This window comes from Pseudoliparis swirei, chromosome 1, assembly GCF_029220125.1.
Source record: "Pseudoliparis swirei isolate HS2019 ecotype Mariana Trench chromosome 1, NWPU_hadal_v1, whole genome shotgun sequence".
NCBI lineage: Eukaryota > Metazoa > Chordata > Actinopteri > Perciformes > Liparidae > Pseudoliparis > Pseudoliparis swirei.
The window spans coordinates 8,799,689-8,819,695 of record NC_079388.1 but is presented as its reverse complement, the minus strand read 5'-3'; the positions used below and the strand labels follow the sequence as shown (position 1 = coordinate 8,819,695).

General features: G+C 44.2%; 1 protein-coding gene across 2 annotated transcripts in view; it reads left to right on the top strand.

The window, feature by feature from the left end:
* The first annotated feature begins 138 nt into the window (after positions 1-138).
* LOC130194806 (solute carrier family 45 member 4) overlaps positions 139-20,007 on the top strand; it is a 43,320-nt gene continuing 23,451 nt past the window's right edge. The window contains exons 1-3 of one of the 2 annotated variants that reach the window (XM_056416000.1): positions 139-266; positions 1,769-1,851; positions 11,848-13,055. In XM_056416000.1, the coding sequence (XP_056271975.1) occupies positions 12,755-13,055 (301 nt within the window). In that variant the 5' untranslated portion in view covers positions 139-266; positions 1,769-1,851; positions 11,848-12,754. Of the gene's footprint in view, positions 267-1,768; positions 1,852-11,838; positions 13,056-20,007 lie in introns of both variants that reach the window. The other variant, XM_056415993.1, reaches the window with a different exon arrangement.

The window sequence follows — 20,007 nt, the reverse complement described above, 5'->3', positions numbered from 1 at the left end:
TACGGTGTTTATTAAACTCTGCGCTCCTTTCTCCCCTGTCGCTGTGGCCCCGCCCCTTTATGCAAAACAAGCGGTGACGTCGACGGAAGCCAGCGTTTTCGCCTCTTCTTCCGACAGCTATTCCTTTAAAGGCGAATTTAAAGCCCTGGCTTCAGTTGCGGCAGTAACGGGCAACCTATGCAACAAAAGCTGCTGCAGAGACGAGCGACTGTCCGACCGCTCCGCGGACACACACACGGAGCCAGCGGCTGACACGACCCGGCGAGGTGAGCCGCGCGTCCGGGTGAAACACCGGCGACGGGGGGCGACCGGTATTGAACATTTTGTAGCCGAGGTCGCTCTGCTCCGGCAGGCGGAATTCACCATTTACAGTAGTTTGTGTAGGCCCGTGTCAAAAACAAGGAGACAGGGGAGGCTGCAGCCGCAGACAGCCCGCGACAGGTCAGGTTGCATAATTAGGTTGCGCTGGTTATAAAGTGTTTATAAGCAAGATTTGTGAATGGTGTTTCAATGTTTAAAAAGGCATGTTTGTAATTTGGAAATTAGACAGATCTTTCATTTCCTTCATCACTGCCTTTTTTTCTTCTTCTTCTCGTAAGAACAAGGCTTGACTCCTAACGCACTTGCCTGTGTGTGTCATCAAAACAAAAGAGCTCGGTATGTGTTTGTGCATGCTGGGCTTAGCTGCTCACCAATTAAACAATCCAACACGAGGAGTTCCCTGCTGTGGTCATAAACTATTCATCTGTGTGTTCGTTGTCCGTGGCTGTTGGGGCGTTTACATGTCAACACCTGCTGGTTCTGGTGCCCTCACCATTCAAGTCATGCAGGTTTCAGTAATAACAGAAGATAGTTATGGCTATAATGATTCCTCGATCAATCGAGACTTGTTCAGTCTTGTGACGCTGGTGTTGTTTAGTGAGCTGTATGCCTCAGTGTGTGAAGGTCACTGGGGTCATTCATGTTTAATCAGGCTTGATTTATACATGGCGTATATATATATACTTTTTATATACTTTTTTTATTGGAATAATGGGATATATTTACATGATACGGATTCAGATATTTGAATCATTATCAGCGCTGCATCTCTAACATATATTTATATATAGATACGTAAATCAATTATTAATTTGAGTAGTTTCTTAAGCAGAGCAAACGTTTTGTTGGTTCTAGCTTTTTAAAAGTGTCTCACATCTTTGGGATTCAGGCTGTTGGTCAAACAAGCAATTTCAGTTTGAAATAGTGATATCAAAATTGATGTTGCAGTGATATAAATGTTTGTTTCATTCTCCTGAGAGGATCTTTCATGAACATCCTTTTGATGCCATTTAACTTCTGTTTTAAAGGATTTTACACACATTTCTGTGACTCCAACGTTGTATCTGTGCCGGACAACTGCAGCTTAATCCAATTACTGGTGCAAAGGCAGAGTGATGGGAGAGAGAGACTTTGCGTTAAGTGTTTTGCTGGTTTGTGTGTGTTCTGATTTATTGGCAGCCAGTGATTGATTTCCATGCGTGTGTGCACGAGAGCGTAAGGCGTGTGCGGTATCGATCTAATGTACTGCCCACAGTATATTATTCTTACACTGATTCTACTTATTGTTCTGTTTTGTGGCTTTTGTTTTTATCTGGTTATTGCTGCATTATTATTTGTCACATGACATATTATGTAACTATGTTACAAGTGCTTAATTAAGGTAATATATTATATTCTTGTATTAAGACCTGACTAAGTGTGTCTGCTTGGTTTTGTGTGTGTTCAGGTACGACTGCAGGGCTTAAAATTGCAGCGTGGACCACATGGTCAACGTCTCGACAACGTTTATGACGCTTCCAAGGCCTTTTGGTGAGTCTCACGTGCACAAACACCGAGGGGATAACACCTTTTTCTTTTATTATTTCTTAACACTGCATTTTCAAGTCGTCCTTGTGTCTGTTATGTTGTTGTTTGGTTGAGTAAATCTGCACAAAAACATAACAACGGTCTGAAAGCGAGATGTAAACATCCAACATATGTTCTTCCTCTGTTTTCTTTCAAGTCTAATGTGTTTCTATTCTGGTGAAAACCACGAGCAGACCAATACTCAATAGATGTGCAGTTTTTCATGATCTGATCTGGCTCTCGGTTTTAATCGACCCGTCAGGATTTGCATTGACTCTTTCACCACCGTTTGCACTTTTCCCTTAAAAGTCGGTGTCTACTCGCGTCAGCCTGTTGTTTTCGACGTGCCGCGCTGAGACCGACAGGTTCAGCTGAAGTGAAAGCAAACGACTTCCTCTTGATGAAATGTTTGCTGACTATCATCTGGTGCTGAGTCAGCGGCAAGTTATTGACAACGACATGTAGCCAGACACAATTGGTCACGAGCACAGACACACACACACACTCATGAACTTATTAAATGTGCATTTGCACAGACATTGTGCAAAGAGGGTTTAAAAGAGATGACTCCTCAGCTGTGCATTCACAGACAATCGTTGATCATCTGCCCACATGTATCATATTTTGCATACTGAACTGGATTATATTTCTCTATCCAACATGTCAATAATGTCTCAGTACACTTCCTTTCATCTGAATTTACAAAAAGGATCATAACTGCATGTTCTCTCCTTGTATTACACACACCATGCTGCACGCCAGTCTCTTGGTAGAGCCATCCAACAAAACACACACACACTCGAGATCTATGATGGACAGGTGAGGAAGTTCTTCAGGTCCACAACTGAATTCTGAACAATTTTGTGGGGGAGCTTTCCTTTGAACACTGGATGTTTAAGAGGTGGGATTGTGGCTCACAAAACGCATCACATTCCAAACTGACTTTGGCATGTTGTAAGAATGCCGTCCAATACGGCGCTGTGAGCCAACACCAGTATGCTCCCCGCGACTCCATCTCTGTTTGTTCAATGGTTTCCACACAGCATGATGGAGCTTGAGAGTCTCAGTGGGAGCCGACGCAACCGGCAGGTTCCTTAAAAGTAGAAGGTATCCTGCTGTACGGAGGTTTTAGACTCTTATCATGCAACCTCCTGGTCACTTGAGTCCTCACCCGCTCTCTGCTGGCAGAACTGTCCGGTAAAGGCCAACGTGCCACACACAATCTCTAAAATGAACATGACGCTACACCCAGATCAGTTCATGAACACACGACACGGACACATTTGATTTAGTCTGAAGGGTTCCTACCTCACACTCCCCCTTTTATCTTTTTGCCTTTCTCTGTCCATCACTCATGAATATGACATAATATACCTGCTGTTCACATACAGGCACTCTCTCAAACACACACACACACACACACAGCTGGCTTTGTATCTTGAGCCCAGATCCTGTGTGCAGATAATCTACTTCCTACAACTGTGAAGTTTGTGTGCACAAACCTGAGAAAGAGAGACGGGAAAGAAAAGATTCCCGTATCTCTATCAGATCTCACTCACACACACACACACACACACACACACACACGCAGTGTTGCTGGTATAAATGCTGTTGTGTTGTTTGAGGACACTGCATTCAATATTTAAAGACCTGGCACGGCCTTTCCCTATGTCTGTTGGGTTGTTTACATTCTAGTTGTGTAAAACACGGCACACTTCCTCTCTTGGGCTCTTAGCTTTGCCAAGTTATCCTATCTAAACTTTCTCTTCTCACAGCCGGCTAACAACGAAATTTCAGAAAAGGAGAACCGTTTAATTTATCAGCGGTTTAATAAATGAGTGTCATCCGTTGTATGTTCGTGCCGACTATCAGGAGCCCTTCCTGCATGGTTGGTTTTCTAGTGGTGGAGGACTGTTATTAAAGTCAATATCAGATGGCTTTTCTGTATTTAGCCCTGGCTTTGAGTTCTAGGACATGCTCTCAGTAGCCAGAAAGATTGTCAATAACACACAACTTCTTCTAAGAATAGAGACTTTCCACTTTGTTTGCCGGCCATCCTGACAGATCTCCCTGTCTCGCCTGCCATTTGCCTTTTTTCTGACCTTTTCTTTCTTCTCCTGTCTTCTTATTTTAGCTTGAGCTCCAGTGTTCTTTAGTTTGTCCGAGATAGTTTATATATAATAAGTTGAATTGGAAAAAAGAAGATTGTAGTGTATCACCTTTAACTTCTTAAACATACCTCAGGTGTCAAATTTGATCATTATAGTTGACACTGGCATCTTTATATTTCTCCCCGTCGTTAAGTGTCAAATGTTCAGTTCAAGTTCGAGGTCTGACGTCCTCATTAGATGCTTATCTTCACATGTGAAGAAACTATTTTGTTCACCGATAAAGTTGGAATGCAGCTAGACTCAAAGATCCAGCACCAGGGAGAACATTGAAAAAAAACATGCACATATGATTATCTAAATGTAGCAGTACATCTGATTGGCTCGCTGAATGTCACCGTACGCGCGTTCAGAGACCTGGACCAGCAGCTCAATGTCTCTGCACAACTCAAATAATCGTTCCCATTGCACTTTAAGAACTAAGAAATAAAGCATCACAAGTTATGGCCAAGCTCAGATGGAGGGAAAAGCTTGAACAAATTGGGCCTCCTCACACGATGGAGGCCTCTGCAGCCTGTGGTTATTTTAATACCCTGTCAATTGTGAAACTTCAGCACTTTGAGCCAATTTGACAGTGATTAAAGTTTTCTCTTTCCAAAGTTTTTGTCCAATGTAATTTTACCCTGGAGGAAAAATTTTAGTTGTAAATCAAATAATGAAACTTGTTTCTTAAAGGCATCTCTTTGGGTTTTGTCCAATCGCTCTTCCCATCTTCTTGTCCCCAGACAAACTGATGTCCCGCTTGCCAATTAAATCACCAAAGAGCTGACTGGGTGCCAGAGATGTTCTTTCTGAGGAGCATCTTTAGTTGCTGTTAGGTCCTCAACACCCAGCTGCCACACACACATATCCCTGTGTCATAGGGAACATTTTCCCTTGAATTGTCTGTATAATCTGTGATTACAGAGTATAATTTTTTTAAATAACTGGCAATTGGTGGTTATTGGCTCAACAAAATATTTATCACAATTTTCTATTGCCAAATGTGACCAATTTCTTGTTTTGTCTAAAATCCTAAAAATCCAAAGATATTTATTTTTAATATAACAGAAAAACTTTTACATTTGAGAAACTGAAGCGAGTAGATTACAGACAGGTAAATCCAGTATCCCGGGTGAAAGCTGATTTAACTGCCTGTGTGGCAGTTATCTCAAAAAGACTGTCAGTAATACTACCGTCAAAGTAAGACACACACACATTTGAGATGATTGCCGCAGAAGAATCCTTTTCACAAATGTTTTCAAAGGAAAGTTGATTCGCAGAAGGGGGCCGACGCTGTAATTATATACAAACCAAACCTATATTCTACAACCCAGTGTCTTGCGTCAGTGAGGGAGGCATGACGTGTCTGTACACTCTGGGATGTAAGTGTGTGAAACATTTGATTCCCTTTCATTCTCCGTATCCGTGTGTCTTGTTATGCTGTCGTATTGTTTCTTTTGTCACCCAGTGGGCTCAAGTCCAGCCAGAGGGACATTTTATTGCGGCCTCTCAAATATGAGAATGTGCACGCACACAAAGCCCTCTTGGTTTAACCGCTGCACCGTCACACTTTGAGTGTGTTTTGCAAGTTGAAAACGCAATGAATTCTAATGTTTTCTGATTACAAAAGAGAATTAAGTTAATGTGAACTCCAACGAAATTTCAAGTTGGAGTTCAAATTAACGAAAACAACGTACCTGCTTTTGAACTTCGAGGAATCCAGCGCGCTCCTGCAAAGAACCCCGAGGCACATAGAGCGGACTCGTTTGACACTCATTGAAAGCAATTACCAAAACCCCCCCAGGGTGCTTAGAGTTCTGTCTGATGGGGTTCAGGGTGGATACTGGCTTCGCTATCCTTCAGAGGAAGAAACAAGGCAGCTGGCTCACATGCGGGCATCTTGCCATGTTTAACCCGACTGTTTGTTTACTGGAGTGTGAGCTGGTTTTTTGAGATTGTTGGACACAGTTTGGTTTCTATCATAACCAAAACTAAACGTGTTCCATGTACCAATCCCAACTCCTGAGCTGCTCTTAAACAAACAACATGTGGGGAAAGGAACACAACTAAACCGAAACGAGGGGACTTTCCTCCCATGTCCCATTGTAACTATTGCTTCTTTTATTCGTGATTTGTTTTCACCCGCTTGACAACAGGAGAGTTTAGAGAACAAGATGTTCCCGTGTGGCGAAGCAGCGCCAATGCTACCAAAATATGGCACCTAAATGATAATTCTATTATTACTGTGATAATAATATAAAGATTTAATTCTGCATAATATAATCCCTGCTCCATGGCCAGTTTGCTTGCATGATCATTGGCATGTGTTTGTTGTTGATGAAAATAAACCTGCACGTGTGTGAGTGTGGTTAAGCAGTTTGATGCTGTTGTCAGTTGGCCTTGATCAGCATCAAGCATGTGTGTGTGGATGTGTGTGTGTGTTAGGATTTCCTTGCACACCTTTAGTTTTTGTCTCTGTTTCGCTTGTTTGTCTTGCTGCTCCATTGTGGGTTGAACCCTAAGGAGACTGTACAGGGGGGATAGCCGTGATGTTGGGTAGGGGGTACTGTAGTCCGAGTGGGCACAGATGAGGTTTAGTTTGTGCGTTCCAGTCCTGTGTGTGTTGGTGTGTGGTGAGGGTGATACTCAGCCAGTAACGTGACTCCGTGTAGAAGTGAGCCGAGGCTGCTGTCAGCAGCTCGTCAGAACGGCTCCAGACATGCAGACCTGCGGGAGTTAAACCGGCGTTTTTACACAAGCAGTTTTCGGCATGCTAGTTGTGGAATAAAAAAAGGTCAGCAGATTATGTAAAAATGATACGACATTTATGAGACACGAGAAACTACATTGACGTCCTCTGTCTAGACGGGCTCGGATCAGCGGACTGACCTCCACGCGCAGGACCGTCGACTGCTGCTTACAAACGATGTTGTTGTGTTTTGTTGTAAAGTCTCTGGTCACCTGTGAGTGCTAGCTAGCCTATTAGCCGGGGCTAAAAATAAACACGCAGGATGACTGAGCTATTACTGGCTGCAAAGCTAGCTGACATAACACGCAGCAGTCTCCTCCTCCTCCTCGTCTCTCTCACGTCTGCCTGTGTTACGCCACCATGCGCTGCATCTTGCTTGAACCTGCCTTGCAACATTATTAAAAAGCTTAAGATAAGAGACTTGACATGATGACGATTAGTTGTTTTGTGACTTCTGACTTTTAAAGGGACACTTTTAGTTTTTCAGTGATGAGGTTTCAAATTCATCACATCATCATACAATGGGTTCACGCCTTATATTTGTTAGATATGATGCTGCAATGAAGCAAGACTGGAATCCATTACTCCAAGAGTGGACAGTGGTTGAAAAAACAACATTAAAAGCAGAACAGTTTCTGTTTATGGCGAAACAACATTTTACAAAATGTCTTCTTCTGTAGTTTGATTAAAGAATTTCAGTTGATGTATATATCTAAAAAATAAAATGTATTATAGATGTCTCCTTCCTAAGGTACACCTTGTGATTGTAATGCCATCGTTACGCTGTTGGTTGTGGTGAGTGCTTCACTTGTTATAGCTCAGTCAACCTGACGTAGAGTTGTCGCTCCCACTCACAGACCGTGTCTCAAAGGGTCGTCTCATCTTGACCAAAGAGTATAAAGCGAGCGAAGACATTGAGCTTTCATTTGGAGAGGAGACAGCTGGGAGGTTCAGATGAGGTTGAGATCGGAGTTGTGTTTAGAGCTGTCAATGGGAGGTTCTCGGAAATGATTTGATATGTACACGCGTGTACGTGTGGGTGTGGGTGTTTTTGTGTGTGTCATAGAGAGTTCCCGTATGTGAACAGCAGGTATATTATGTCATATTCATACCAGCCGGTACAGTGATATAAGCCCTGTGGTATGGAGTAAGGGATTTGTCATTGGCGCTAGTGCATGTTGATGCACATGTGCCCCCCCCCCCCCCCCCCATCCCCTGTACTCTCTGCACTGCAGCAGCACTGCACCATAATGCACACACACACATCTCTCTCTCTCTCGCTCTCTGTGTGTGTGTGTGTGTGTGTGGTACTCATCCTTGCCATCTGCCTACCAAAGCTGGGAATAAGGTTATTGTTCAGTGTGTGTGTGGTCATGTGTTGCTTTGCGGTAAGAGCAGTCTGTGTGTTTACATTGTTGCCTGTGGGTGGAGAGGAGATGTGAGGGGAGATGGAGAGAAGAATGGTGTTAAAGCAAAAGTAAGGAGAAAGAAAGACAAAAAGAGCCAGGAACTGTCTTCAGCTGAGTTCATGTTACGGAGACACACACACACACACACACAGTGAATGTTATCTGATTATTGGTTGAGACACATGTAGTACCACTCAGTTGCACTATTGTTTCTGTGTGGTTGTGCATGTGTGCGAGTCCGTAACATGAACTTCACGTGAGAGCTGAGAAGGGTGGAGAGGAGAATGGTGTTAAAGCAAAAGTAAGGAGAAAGAAAGACAAAAAGAGCAGAAGCAGGATGGAGATAGATTTTTAAAAATCTTTAGATGGACAGAAAAAGACAGGCCTCCAAAAGACGAGAGGTAAACAAGCAGGAGGGAGGGAAAGAAGATGCCTCCGTGTCGCAGAACACACACACACTTACACACGTAGCCCAGGTCTATTTTAGTGAGTGTTTATTCTGGTGCCTCTGAACAGATTACCTGCAACACCGGCATGCTCGTCCTTTCTCACTTCATCTACCCTCGATATCTCTCTTCTTCTTCTTCTTTCATCAATCTTCTTCTTCTTCTTCTTCTTTCATCAATCTTCTTCTTCTTTCATCAATCTTCTTCTTCCTCTGCACACACGCATTAACAACAGTTTGTGAACTTGATCCTGAGGTCCTCAGCCCTGTAATCTATATGCAGCTCTTCAGGGGTCAAAGCTGTATGTTGAGACTCATGTTCGCAGAGTGTTCACGTACCTTGCTGGTGTCCGACACCGACGTTAATGTCCGGATTCAAGCTTATGTAATCATGCTAAGTCAGATGATAATGACTTGACGGTCGAACACACAAGAACTCACTTATTAAAGATTGAGACACACACACATCTCAGACTGCACATGGAAAAAGTAGTTAATAGATTGTTTTTTTTAGAGCTCTACGTAGGTGTGTTTACATTTCATGTATTTATGCAACCAGTTGTCCAAACCCACAGATATTAATTTACAATGATATATGAGATTGATTTGGCTGGTTTTCCTATAGTCTTCTTTGATATTACTCTCAGTGGAGTACTCCTTTTCAGATTAAATAAGGATATACTTTGCACCCTTTTGCCTTGATTGACAGATAAATCCATCAGCTCGTGGCACTTGCTCGTCCCTCCCCAGCTCCCGTTGCCCAAATAAATATGTCTTTGACTTTAGATACTCGACAAGATGGCAGCAAGATGAAAACCCCATTTGCTGCAGCTAAATACATGTTTTTTCACGTGTGTGTGTGTGTGTGTGTGTGTTTATCTGCGAGAAAAGGAAACAACAGCCTCTTAATTTGTCCTTGGACAGGCATCTTCTTTCCCTTCGTCCAGCTTGTGACAAAAACATCCAGTTACTGACTAGTACTTACTTTATTTGAATTCTTTCTTTCTATCTCCACCCTGAACTTCTATATGAGCTGAGCTCATGTCCCACAGCTGAATGGTGCTACATGTGTGTATTGAGCTATAATCACATAACATTCACTGCCTCGGGCACGTTCAGAGCACAATAAACTGACGCTAATACGGCTCTATGTTGTGTCGTGAAATATGTAGAAAGGACACATTCATTCTTTTTTGTATTTTAGCCCATTGACGCACATCCCATTAGTTGCAGAGACGTGACACTTTCTTGAGATGCCAGTGAACATTTGGTCGAATTAATGATCTGTATGACTATATCTGTCATGGTCGTTCTGCAGTTGCGGTCAAGCAAATATATATATAATATATTAATGTTGCACATTAATCTGTGTTTTGGCACGTCGTGTTCTCTCCCTCACAGCTGAGGAGGCTGTGGTGCTCTTTCTATGGTCGTCCTCTCATTACAACAGAATTTACATTTTTAATTACTATGTATTTGTTATGTATATGTTTTACTATAGAGGAGGGGGCTTGTTATGTAGTCTGCTGCTGTGTGTGAGGTCAGGTGAGGAGGGGACTGTGTGTGTGACGTGTGTGTGTAAAATATTTATGACCATCTTGAGTGCATCATGAATGTTAATGTGAGAGCTTTGAAAATGGCGAGGAGAGATGAAAGTAAGAAATGAGAGACAAATATTTTCAACATCTGCCCTCTTCGATCTGTCTTTCTTTTCTCGCTCTTCATATCTTCTTCTCTCCCTCCATTTCTTATTCCTCCCACCTTCCACCTGTTAAACCCTCGATCCTTTCCTCTTTCTTTTCCTCATCTCCCCCCCCCCCCCCCCTTCTCTCATCTGGTTTTCTTTCTCAATCTCACCCTACGAGGCTTGATTAAGGTCTTAGCACTGTGTGTGTGTGTGTGTGTCGTTTACGTGGCAAATGCATGAGTGTGTGTTGGGTGTGACAGAACGTGCCGTCTCCACGGGTTATTACTCACCGGCCCGCTGGACAGAAAAACACACAATTTGGAGTTTAACTCTTTCGTAAATGCTGTTGAACACAGTTTATTTCTCATCATTAGCTGAACATCTGATTCTCATTTTCTCTTTTTCTCTCTTTTTCTCGTTTCATTTCTGTCCATATATTTCTCATTTCTTCTCACTAAGCACAAACAAGCCCTCTGTTAGTAACAGTCCAGTTGGAAAAGACTGTCCGAGTGTCTGCGAGGATGAATCATGTGCTCAGATCAATGACACTCTTTAAAAATGAGCTCTTTTCATAGTAGTGTGTGCTCGTGTTTTGAGTTCAGCATGGTGGTCTTCCAACACAACTCACTCTGACAGATTCAAACACACGTGGGTTGGTTTTCACCCAAATAAAATACAAATACACATCTTCTCTCTTGCCCAATGGTGTCTGGTCACACACATAGTTTTGGTTTCATTCATCAAGGTTTCGAGTTGTTGTTCGCTGACATTTAAAATAAGTACAATAAATATAACTGTTTTTTTGTCTTTCTGTTTAAAAAAAAGCGACATGTCTATCCAGATAGAAAGACCTTAAAGTCAGAAGTTTTCATTTTCAAAACTTAGTTTTAATAAATAAAAAAAATCAGATTGGTCTTTGCTCCTACAGTCAGTTCACTCATCAACACACTGTGGGAAAGGAGCTTCTCAAATGTGTTTGGTGATACATAAGTAACATTATGTCTGATAGAGTATGTTAAATCCTATCTGTGAATACATACAGACAACTATTCTGGACTGCAGCATGTTTCAAGCTTGGCGATCTTCCCCAGGCAGCATTGATAAAGAAATGCAGGGTAAAGAAACAGCTGATGTATGATGCACATCAAAACAGCCACAGCCAGTGTTTACTATAGAAGCCCGATTGTCCTTTTTCTCAGCATTTACGTGCATCAACTCAACCCCAAGGATCGGCTGCTTCTTCTTTCTGCTCGTTTCAAATGACGCTTTGCCTTCACCTCGTACGTCCATGTTGATGCACCTGAGAATGATATTTATTTTATATTTTTGTATACATGCCATAAAGTGATCCTCCTCTGTTCAGTTCCTGTGAAAGTTAAATTGCTGTCACTAATTCTGATGGTTCTTTTTCCCCCTTTCTTTCTGTTTTTCCGGTCATCTCTCCTCCTGACCAATGGGACGCGTGCGCTGTGGTACCTGCCGGTTGCCTTCCCGCTGGTGTTTTCCTTCAGGTTGATCAGCCAATCGATGGGGATTTTCAGAAGAGCTCCGCCCACCTTTGCTACCTGCCTTCCTCCTCGTCCCCCCTCCCCTAGCGGCCTCTTCCTTGCCCCCACCCACTCCGTCGTCCAGCCCTCCATCCAGCCCTCTTTATACAAAATGACTCTGGAACTTACTGAATGGTCTTCTATATGGATTTTTACAGCTTGTAATAGACAGTAGGAAAAAGAGGGAGAAATCTCAATGACAAAAAAGCCATAAACACGCACACGCACACACAACACACACACACACAAACTCCCTCTTGGAATGAACCGCACACTCTTCCTGTGAAAATTCAATTGCTTCCATTATTTTTTCTGGATTTCTACAAGCATTTGGAAAGCTTCATTTTTTTCCCCCCCAACTCTGGGACAAAACCAAAAGCCGAGTGGAGGATTAACACTTGTTGAATTTAGGCTGCAGTGTTTAGGGTCAAGTTGTTGTCAGGACAACTTGTTCAGAGTTGCTGAACGTTTTGTTATCTTTACATTAATATGCCAGAGCTATAGAGCAGTTTTTCCTTCATTTATCTGATGTCCATAGCCTTGTTACGTTTTAGTAGACCCAAGATTAATTTAGTTCCTTTTTAAGACTGGGACACTGTCTGTTACACGTTTTTTGTTGTTTTCATGATAGTGGCCTTCCGTTTCTTTTGAACACCCCTATCTGGTGATTATTATTTTAAAGGAGTAACATATAAGCAAGTTACTACCACAGGTTGCAATTTGTAGCTTGTAAAGAATAAAATTAGGTCATTACCAGTTTTAAAGTGAGTGACTTGATACGAGTAGTTTGGGAGGTAGTACCCTATTGTTTTTTTCTTTGGTAGCTAAAGGGGAAGTGTCAGCGCGTCAGAGGGGGTGCATTTGTTTTCTCACTGCGTGGATGCCCTCCAACATGCCTCCCCAGAACACAGAGGCCGACGCCATGCAGGTCGGAGCTCTGGTGGGTGGGGTTAACGCCAAAAACACTGCGGCATCGGGCTTGACCGATGAGAAAGGAGGAGCGGGAGGCAAGACGAATGGATTGGGAGGCGGAGGTCGAGGAGCGGAGGAATTGGCGAGCGAGGCATCGCTCGAAGGCATTCCCTTGAAGAGATGGGTGATGCACGGGGCCGTGATGTTCGGCCGGGAGTTCTGTTACGCCATGGAGACGGCGCTGGTGACGCCCGTGCTGCTGCAGATAGGTGAGTCAAGAGTTTACATACACACACAGATTTACAGTGGATACTCAGTTGGACATGTTAACATTCAATATCAAACACAAGTGTCCAGCTTACTCTGCCCCCCGAAAACAGAGCAGAGCGTCTAATCCCCACCGAGTCGTCACTTTTATTGAGTCTACACAGAACATCAGTATCAAAACCACGGCTGCATTGAACAATCAATTTCATTATCCATTCATTTGCAACATCAAATGTCAGAAAATATCTTATCTTATCTGAGCAACAGTCCAACAAAAATATATATATATTGTGATTTGTATTATTATTTACAGTAAGAAGGACAAAGGAAGCAAATCATCACAGTGGAGAAGTTGGAACCATGTAGTTGAGGGAGAATAAACCAAAGTATATTCTCTTCTTTCAGGATATGATCAGGATTGCAACTATGTTAATGGGAATTAAAATGCATAGTTAGAATACAAACTGCCTGTAAACTTCATATAGTTTGTGATCAGCAACAGGGAGTCACGCTGTTTGTGCTGCTGTGTTCTGGCATTTAAGAGGACACTTTGGCAGCGAAGGGTATGCCAAGTCCTGGTCACCTTGTGCAGATGGATACACACACCAACACATGCACATGCACACACACGTATCCAGTTGCAGTGGGCTTACTGTCATTTGCACCTAGCATCGTCTTTGACAGAGAATTGACAAGTCCAATTTCGTCTGGAATACACTGGAGCCCTCAGGGGAGATGGAGTGGGTGTAAAGAGTGAAATGGAGGAGGCAGGGAGGCAAGAAGGGGAACATGATCACATGAGTGAGAAGGGGAGGTATAGGTAGAGAGAGAGAGAGAGAGAAAGAGAGGTAGAGAGATAAAAGGCTGAAACAGCCGCAACCTTGTTTCAAGTCAAAGTCACTTCTCATGCAATCTGCCATCCCCTCGTCCGTCCCTTCCTTTTCTCTCCAAATCTCTCCTTCCCCCTCTGTGGCGTAGTGTGATCTCCTAGCTTACGTAACCAAGTGGGCGACATGATTGGCAGGACGCTCTGTGGCCACCGTCACCCCTGGCTGACTCACCCAGGATGAGCCACCACAGGGAGGAAGGCTGTTCAACATTTCCCATTTTCTGTTATTGCAAAGGAAGGAACTGAGATCTGTCAAATAGTAAAAAGACGGTGTCTAATATGTTATGATATTAATAAGAACAGGATTCTTAAAAACAATGTATACCATGAAGTCATAGTCCCTGTAACCTTATAAAAGTCTCCAGTATCAGACCAGTGCTGTTGCTGCATGTTTTCCCTCTAATGTTCGTCCTGGTTTATCTGCACGAACCTATTTTCATTTTTAGGCCACGATGTGTCTGAAGCCCTCCCAGTAGATTTTGGAGCCACTGAGAGGTACAACTGCCACAGACTAGTCCCCTGAAATGAGTAATACTGAAACGGTCTCGCTGAGCTTCATCGCTGGTTTGGAGAGTTAGACCACTCGTGTTCGTCTTTTTACATCAGGCTAATTGGCTGCTGCTCAGTCTGACCTTTTATATTGATCATAGATTGCCTTCCAACCTAATTAATTATGAAGTAGATCGCCTTCAGCAGAGCGCAGTGCAACATCTTTCAATTCTCTACTCATTAGGAGATGCACATTACTGTGCCTGATGGCAGCCATCGTTCAAGAGGACAGCCTGCTCTGAAAAAGTCTTTGTGACATACATTTGGGTATCTGGGGTGACCAACAACCTTCAAACTTATAAATTAGACAACCCTGGCTGTTTTCTGGTGGGCTACCTCGATAAGATGACACGTGATTCAACAAGCAAAATATAGCGCCCTCCATCTGAGTATCTCCACCGTATCCAACTGCTCAGCAGGTTGTGTGAGGCGATGCATCGATCCAATGTCTTCCATTCATAATATGTATCAGCTCTACACTGGATCAACAACAGCACCACGTGTCCCTGTATACAATCTGATCTGCACATGTTCAAACTAGCGCTGCACACCTGTGGTTCAACACGATTGTGTAACCTATTTCCCCTGATGATAACACATTGTCATATCTGTGTTGAAATCAGACGGACGAGAGCAATTTGTAGTTTTTTGCAAGAAAGGGAACATTTAGAGAACGGATCTATGACCTGTTTAACTTTGTTTTTGTTTTAACTCACTGGTATCGGGATCAGCATTTTAGAAAGAGGTTTCTTCTTGTCCTGAGACACTTTTCTTTGTTATTACTTTGCACCAGTTTCCAGTTCTTGTGATACATGATCAGCTCACTGGATTTGTCATGTGAATCCATTTAGAAGTTATATGTCTCAATGCATTTTCCACACAATAGCGGGTTTTGTTAAGATTGATTTATGTTTTTAGCCTGCTAACCGACCAACAAACAGGCCTGAAAACAACCCCCCTCAACCCTGTGGGCAGGAGTCCAAGTTCTGGGATAACAAATATTGACCCCCCCTCTATGGACTTAATGCGTGTGCGTGTGTGTGTGTCTCTGTGTGTGTGAAAGGATAATAATCTTCTACCTTACAAGATGTGGAGAGCATGCAGAACTCCTGACAGTCACTCAAACAAGGAGACATGCTTTCCCCTCAAGGCGTCCACATACATGAGGACTGACACGCCATCTTGGTCTCAGTGAGATAGGCACTTATTTAAAAAAAATTATAATGATTTAATGCAGCTTAAAATGAAGTACGATTGAGTTAATGGTGAGAAAGTGATTAAGAGAGATGACGAAGAGTGAAAAGAAAAGGATTGGAAGAAGGAGGCAACGTTCTCTTTGGTTAGACCGTGCAATCATTGCTGTCAGTGATGTAAAGATATAACAAATATAGCAACACATGTTTGTGATGAACATCACCAACCTAAGCTTTTAAGCTGAGAAGTCCCTCATTACTATTTCTGCCTAAAACTCCTATTTTATAAAACATGTGAAAAAACTCATGAGACAATTTCTACTAAACTAATAGTGGATCGATGTATCTTCTATTGATTTATGCAATTCTCATTCAAACAATTCTTAATACAAGTTGAAGGACGGCACATTGTGAAGGTGACCTAAAGAGCGCTTTTTCACGATTAGTCTTAATCTCTTTATTTTTGCCTTTCTGACTGTCTGTGCCTCCAATGCGGTGCCGGAACAGGCCAGAGCTGGCAACCCTGCAGCATTGTTATCCTTCTTTGGAGGCCTTCTTGGCTTTACTAAAGGAGATTACTACAATCCAACTGGAAATGTCCTATTAATTCAGGTTATGTGGCTGAAAGCTCACTGTAATAGCGTCTTGACCGTTACGTTATTACATTTTCTTGGATGAACCAGCCAAAGTTTGCATGATATTTGCATACCGAGACTGGTCATCAAGATCCTGACTCATCTCGTCTTATCCATTTAGTGAACAGATGTTGTATGATGTGGCAGACTTGGTCTTAATTTAGGCATCTGGTTTTGTCGTGCTATAGCTTTGTTTATTTTGTTTGATTTTAGCAATTTTAGCTGCCACGTTCAGTGTTTTTGCCAACTTTTCATTGTAATATAACATCAATGACTCTACATCTAATTTATACAGCCTTCGACAACATTTTGATTTTAACGTTGCATGTAGGTCTACTATGCTATTCATTGTGCAGCAAATCAGCTTGATCTTGCATTGCTAGCAGGTAATATAATCCACTGAGTGATCCTATCATGTTAGCTGGTCTAATCTAGCGGATGACCTTGCAGAGTAATACAGAGTTATATAAATGACTGGCTTGATGTCACACTGTGACTAATCGCCATAATCTGGCCCAGTCATTCATGGGACACAGTAGGTGAAGGACAGGTGAACAGATACATAACATGTTCATTTTGGAAGAGGCAACAGACACGAGCATTTATCGACAGGCGGATGAAACACTGTATGTGGGATGGAAAGAGAAAAACATATTTTTATAGTCCAGTGAGAAATAGGAGACACTCACAGTGTGAATTGTTTTCCTGCAGCTCGAGAGAACCTTTAACCGCAATCAAGATTCAAGATTCAAGATTCAAGATGTTTTATTTGTCACATACACACACAGGGTGTGCAGTGAAATGAAAGTGGCAATGCTCAGCAGGAATGTGCAAGGGCAACAAGTACACACTATTTACAATAAAAAACAACACAATATTTACAGTAAGTGTGTGTGTGTGTGTGTGTGTGTGCCTAAGAGGGGCAGTTGTGTGGGTCTATGTGGGGGTCCTGGTGAGGTCGGAGTTCACAGTCCTGATGGCCTGAGGAAAGAAACTCCGTCTCAGTCTCTCTGTTCTTGCAGCGTGACTACGGAGGCGCCTGCCTGACCGCAGCAGCTGAAACAGTCTGTTGTTGGGGTGGTGAGGATCCTTCATGATCCTGCCGGCTCTGGTTCTGCACCTCCTGGTGTACAAGTCCTGCAGGGTGGTGAGTGTAGTTCCAATAGTGCGTTCAGCCGAACGCACTACTCTCTGCAGAGCCTTCCTGTCCTGAGCGGAGCAGTTGCCAAACCAGGCTGTGATGCTTCCTGTCAGGACGCACTCTACAGCTCCAGAGTAGAAGGACTGAAGGATCCTCTGGGAAACTTTAAATTTCCTCAGCTGCCTGAGGTGGTAGAGGCGCTGCCTTGCCTTTCTCACCAGAGTGTCTGTGTTCGTTGACCATGTCAGATCCTCGGTGATGTGGACTCCCAGGTATTTATAACCGCTCACCCTCTCCACAGTAGTCCCGTTAATCCCCAGTGGTGAGTACGTCCTCTGTTGTTGTACCCTCCTAAAGTCCACAATCAGCTCCTTAGTTTTGGTGACATTCATGATGAGGCTGTTGTCCCGGCACCAGAGTGACAGATCAGCAACTTCCTCCAGGTAGGCCTTCTCGTCGTTGTCGGAGATCAGGCCCACCACCACTGTGTCATCCGCAAACTTGATGATGGTGTTGAGCTGAACCTGGCCACACAGTCATGTGTGTACAGGAGTACAGTAGGGGCTGAGGACGCAACCCTGGGGGATCCTGTGTTCAGGGTGAGGGGTTTGAGGTGGGTCTGCCCACCCTGACCATCTGTGGCCTGGCGGTCAGGGAGTCCAGGTTCCAAGCACACAGGGAGGTGTTCAGTCCCTGCTCAATCAGTCTGCCGCCAGTCTGGAGGGACTATGGTGTTGAAAGCTGAACTATAATCAATGAACAGCAGTCTCACATAGCCCCCTCTGGCTGTCCAGATGAGAGAGTGTGGTGTGCAGTACCTGGGAGACAGCATCATCCGTGGATCTGTTTGGGCGATAAGCAAACTGCAGCGGGTCCATGGAGGAAGGGAGGAAGGCGCAGATGTAGTCCTTTATCAGCCTCTCAAAGCATTTCATGACCACCGAGGTGAGGGCCACCGGTCGGTAGTCATTCATACATGCTGGAGAAGCATTCTTGGGCACAGGGACAATAGTGGATCTCTTGAAGCAGGCGGGGACCACGGACTCAGCCAGGGAGAGGTTGAATATTGTGGTGAACACTGGAGCTAGCTGGTTAGCACAGGTCTTCAGTACTCGCCCAGATATGCCATCTGGACCTGCAGCTTTCCTGGTGTTCACCCTCAACAGAGCCCTCCTCACACTGTGCTCGGTCACAGAGAGTGTGTGTTCATCCCCAGCGGTAGAACTCACCTCGCTACGCTTAACGGTGTTGTTGTTAGCGGCGAGCTAGCGCTGTTGTTGCTAGCCTCAAACCGTGCATAAAATGAGTTCAGGTCGTCCGCTAGGGATGCGTCGGCACTCACCATTGCGCGGGTCTGCTCTGGTAGTCTGTGATAGTCCGTAGCCCCTGCCATAGGCGCCTGGTGTCGCGCTGCTCCATCTGTGATTCCACTCTGTCTCGGTACCTCCTTTTGGCTTCCTTCACCGCCTCCTCAGTCCATAGACCGCTGCCTTGTACTCGTCCATGTTGCCGGATACAAGACCGGAGTTATAGGCAGCAGTACGGGCGTTCACAGCTTCACGGATGGATCTATCAACCCACGGCTTTTGGTTAGGAAAGACCCTAACTTTTACCGTGGGGACGATGGTGTCCGCTAGCGTTGCTATGAGGCTCATTGCTACTTCAAGAACTCGCTGACGCCACTGGAACTGGATTGGATCATGTCCCACTCGACGACTCGCTGTGCGTCCTGTAACTCAGCCTCTGAGTCGTCAGACCACCGCTTTCGTTCCTCGTCACTACCGCTTCCGCGCGATCTTTGCCGGTACTCCGGAAGCATGAAAATGGCGGTATGGTCCGATTTGTCTAACGGCGGGAAAGAGACAGCCTTGTATCCTCTCTTGAATGGCGCATATCTGTGGTCCTACGTTCTTTCCTCTGGTAGCACACGTAATGTGCTGGTGAAAGTTCGGCATGACTTTTTAGGTTAGCCCTATTAAAGTCCCCAGCCACCACCACAGCCGCGTCGGGGTACTTGTTCTGATGCCGACATAACACATCATGTAGGTCCGATAGTGCTACGACGGTGTTCGCTTGTGGGGGTATGTAGACGGCTGTGGTGATGACCGAGCTGAACTCCCGGGAAGGTAGAATGGACGGCATGAGAACGTCAGATGTTCCAGGTTCGGGGAGCAGGAACGAGAAAGAGTCTTTATGTCCTTGGGGGCGCACCACTTGTTGTTAGTCATGAAGCAAAGCCCTCCACACATAGATTTACCAGACTCTTCCGTTGTCCCTGCACGGAAAACAGAGAAGGACTCGGTTGGGCATATGACTCGATCCGCACCAGCGGGTCAGCCATGTTTCCGCCAGACAAAAGATGTTACAGTCCTCATGTCCCGTTGGAATCTGATCCTTGCCCTAACATCGTCCATCTTATTTTCCAGAGACTGGACGTTAGCGAGAAGGATGCTGGGCAGAGGTGGACGGTGGGCTTGAACTCTCAGTCTGTTCAATTCCGCTCCGTTTCCCTCGATGTTTTCGCGTCTCCCGTAGTAGCGGCTCCAC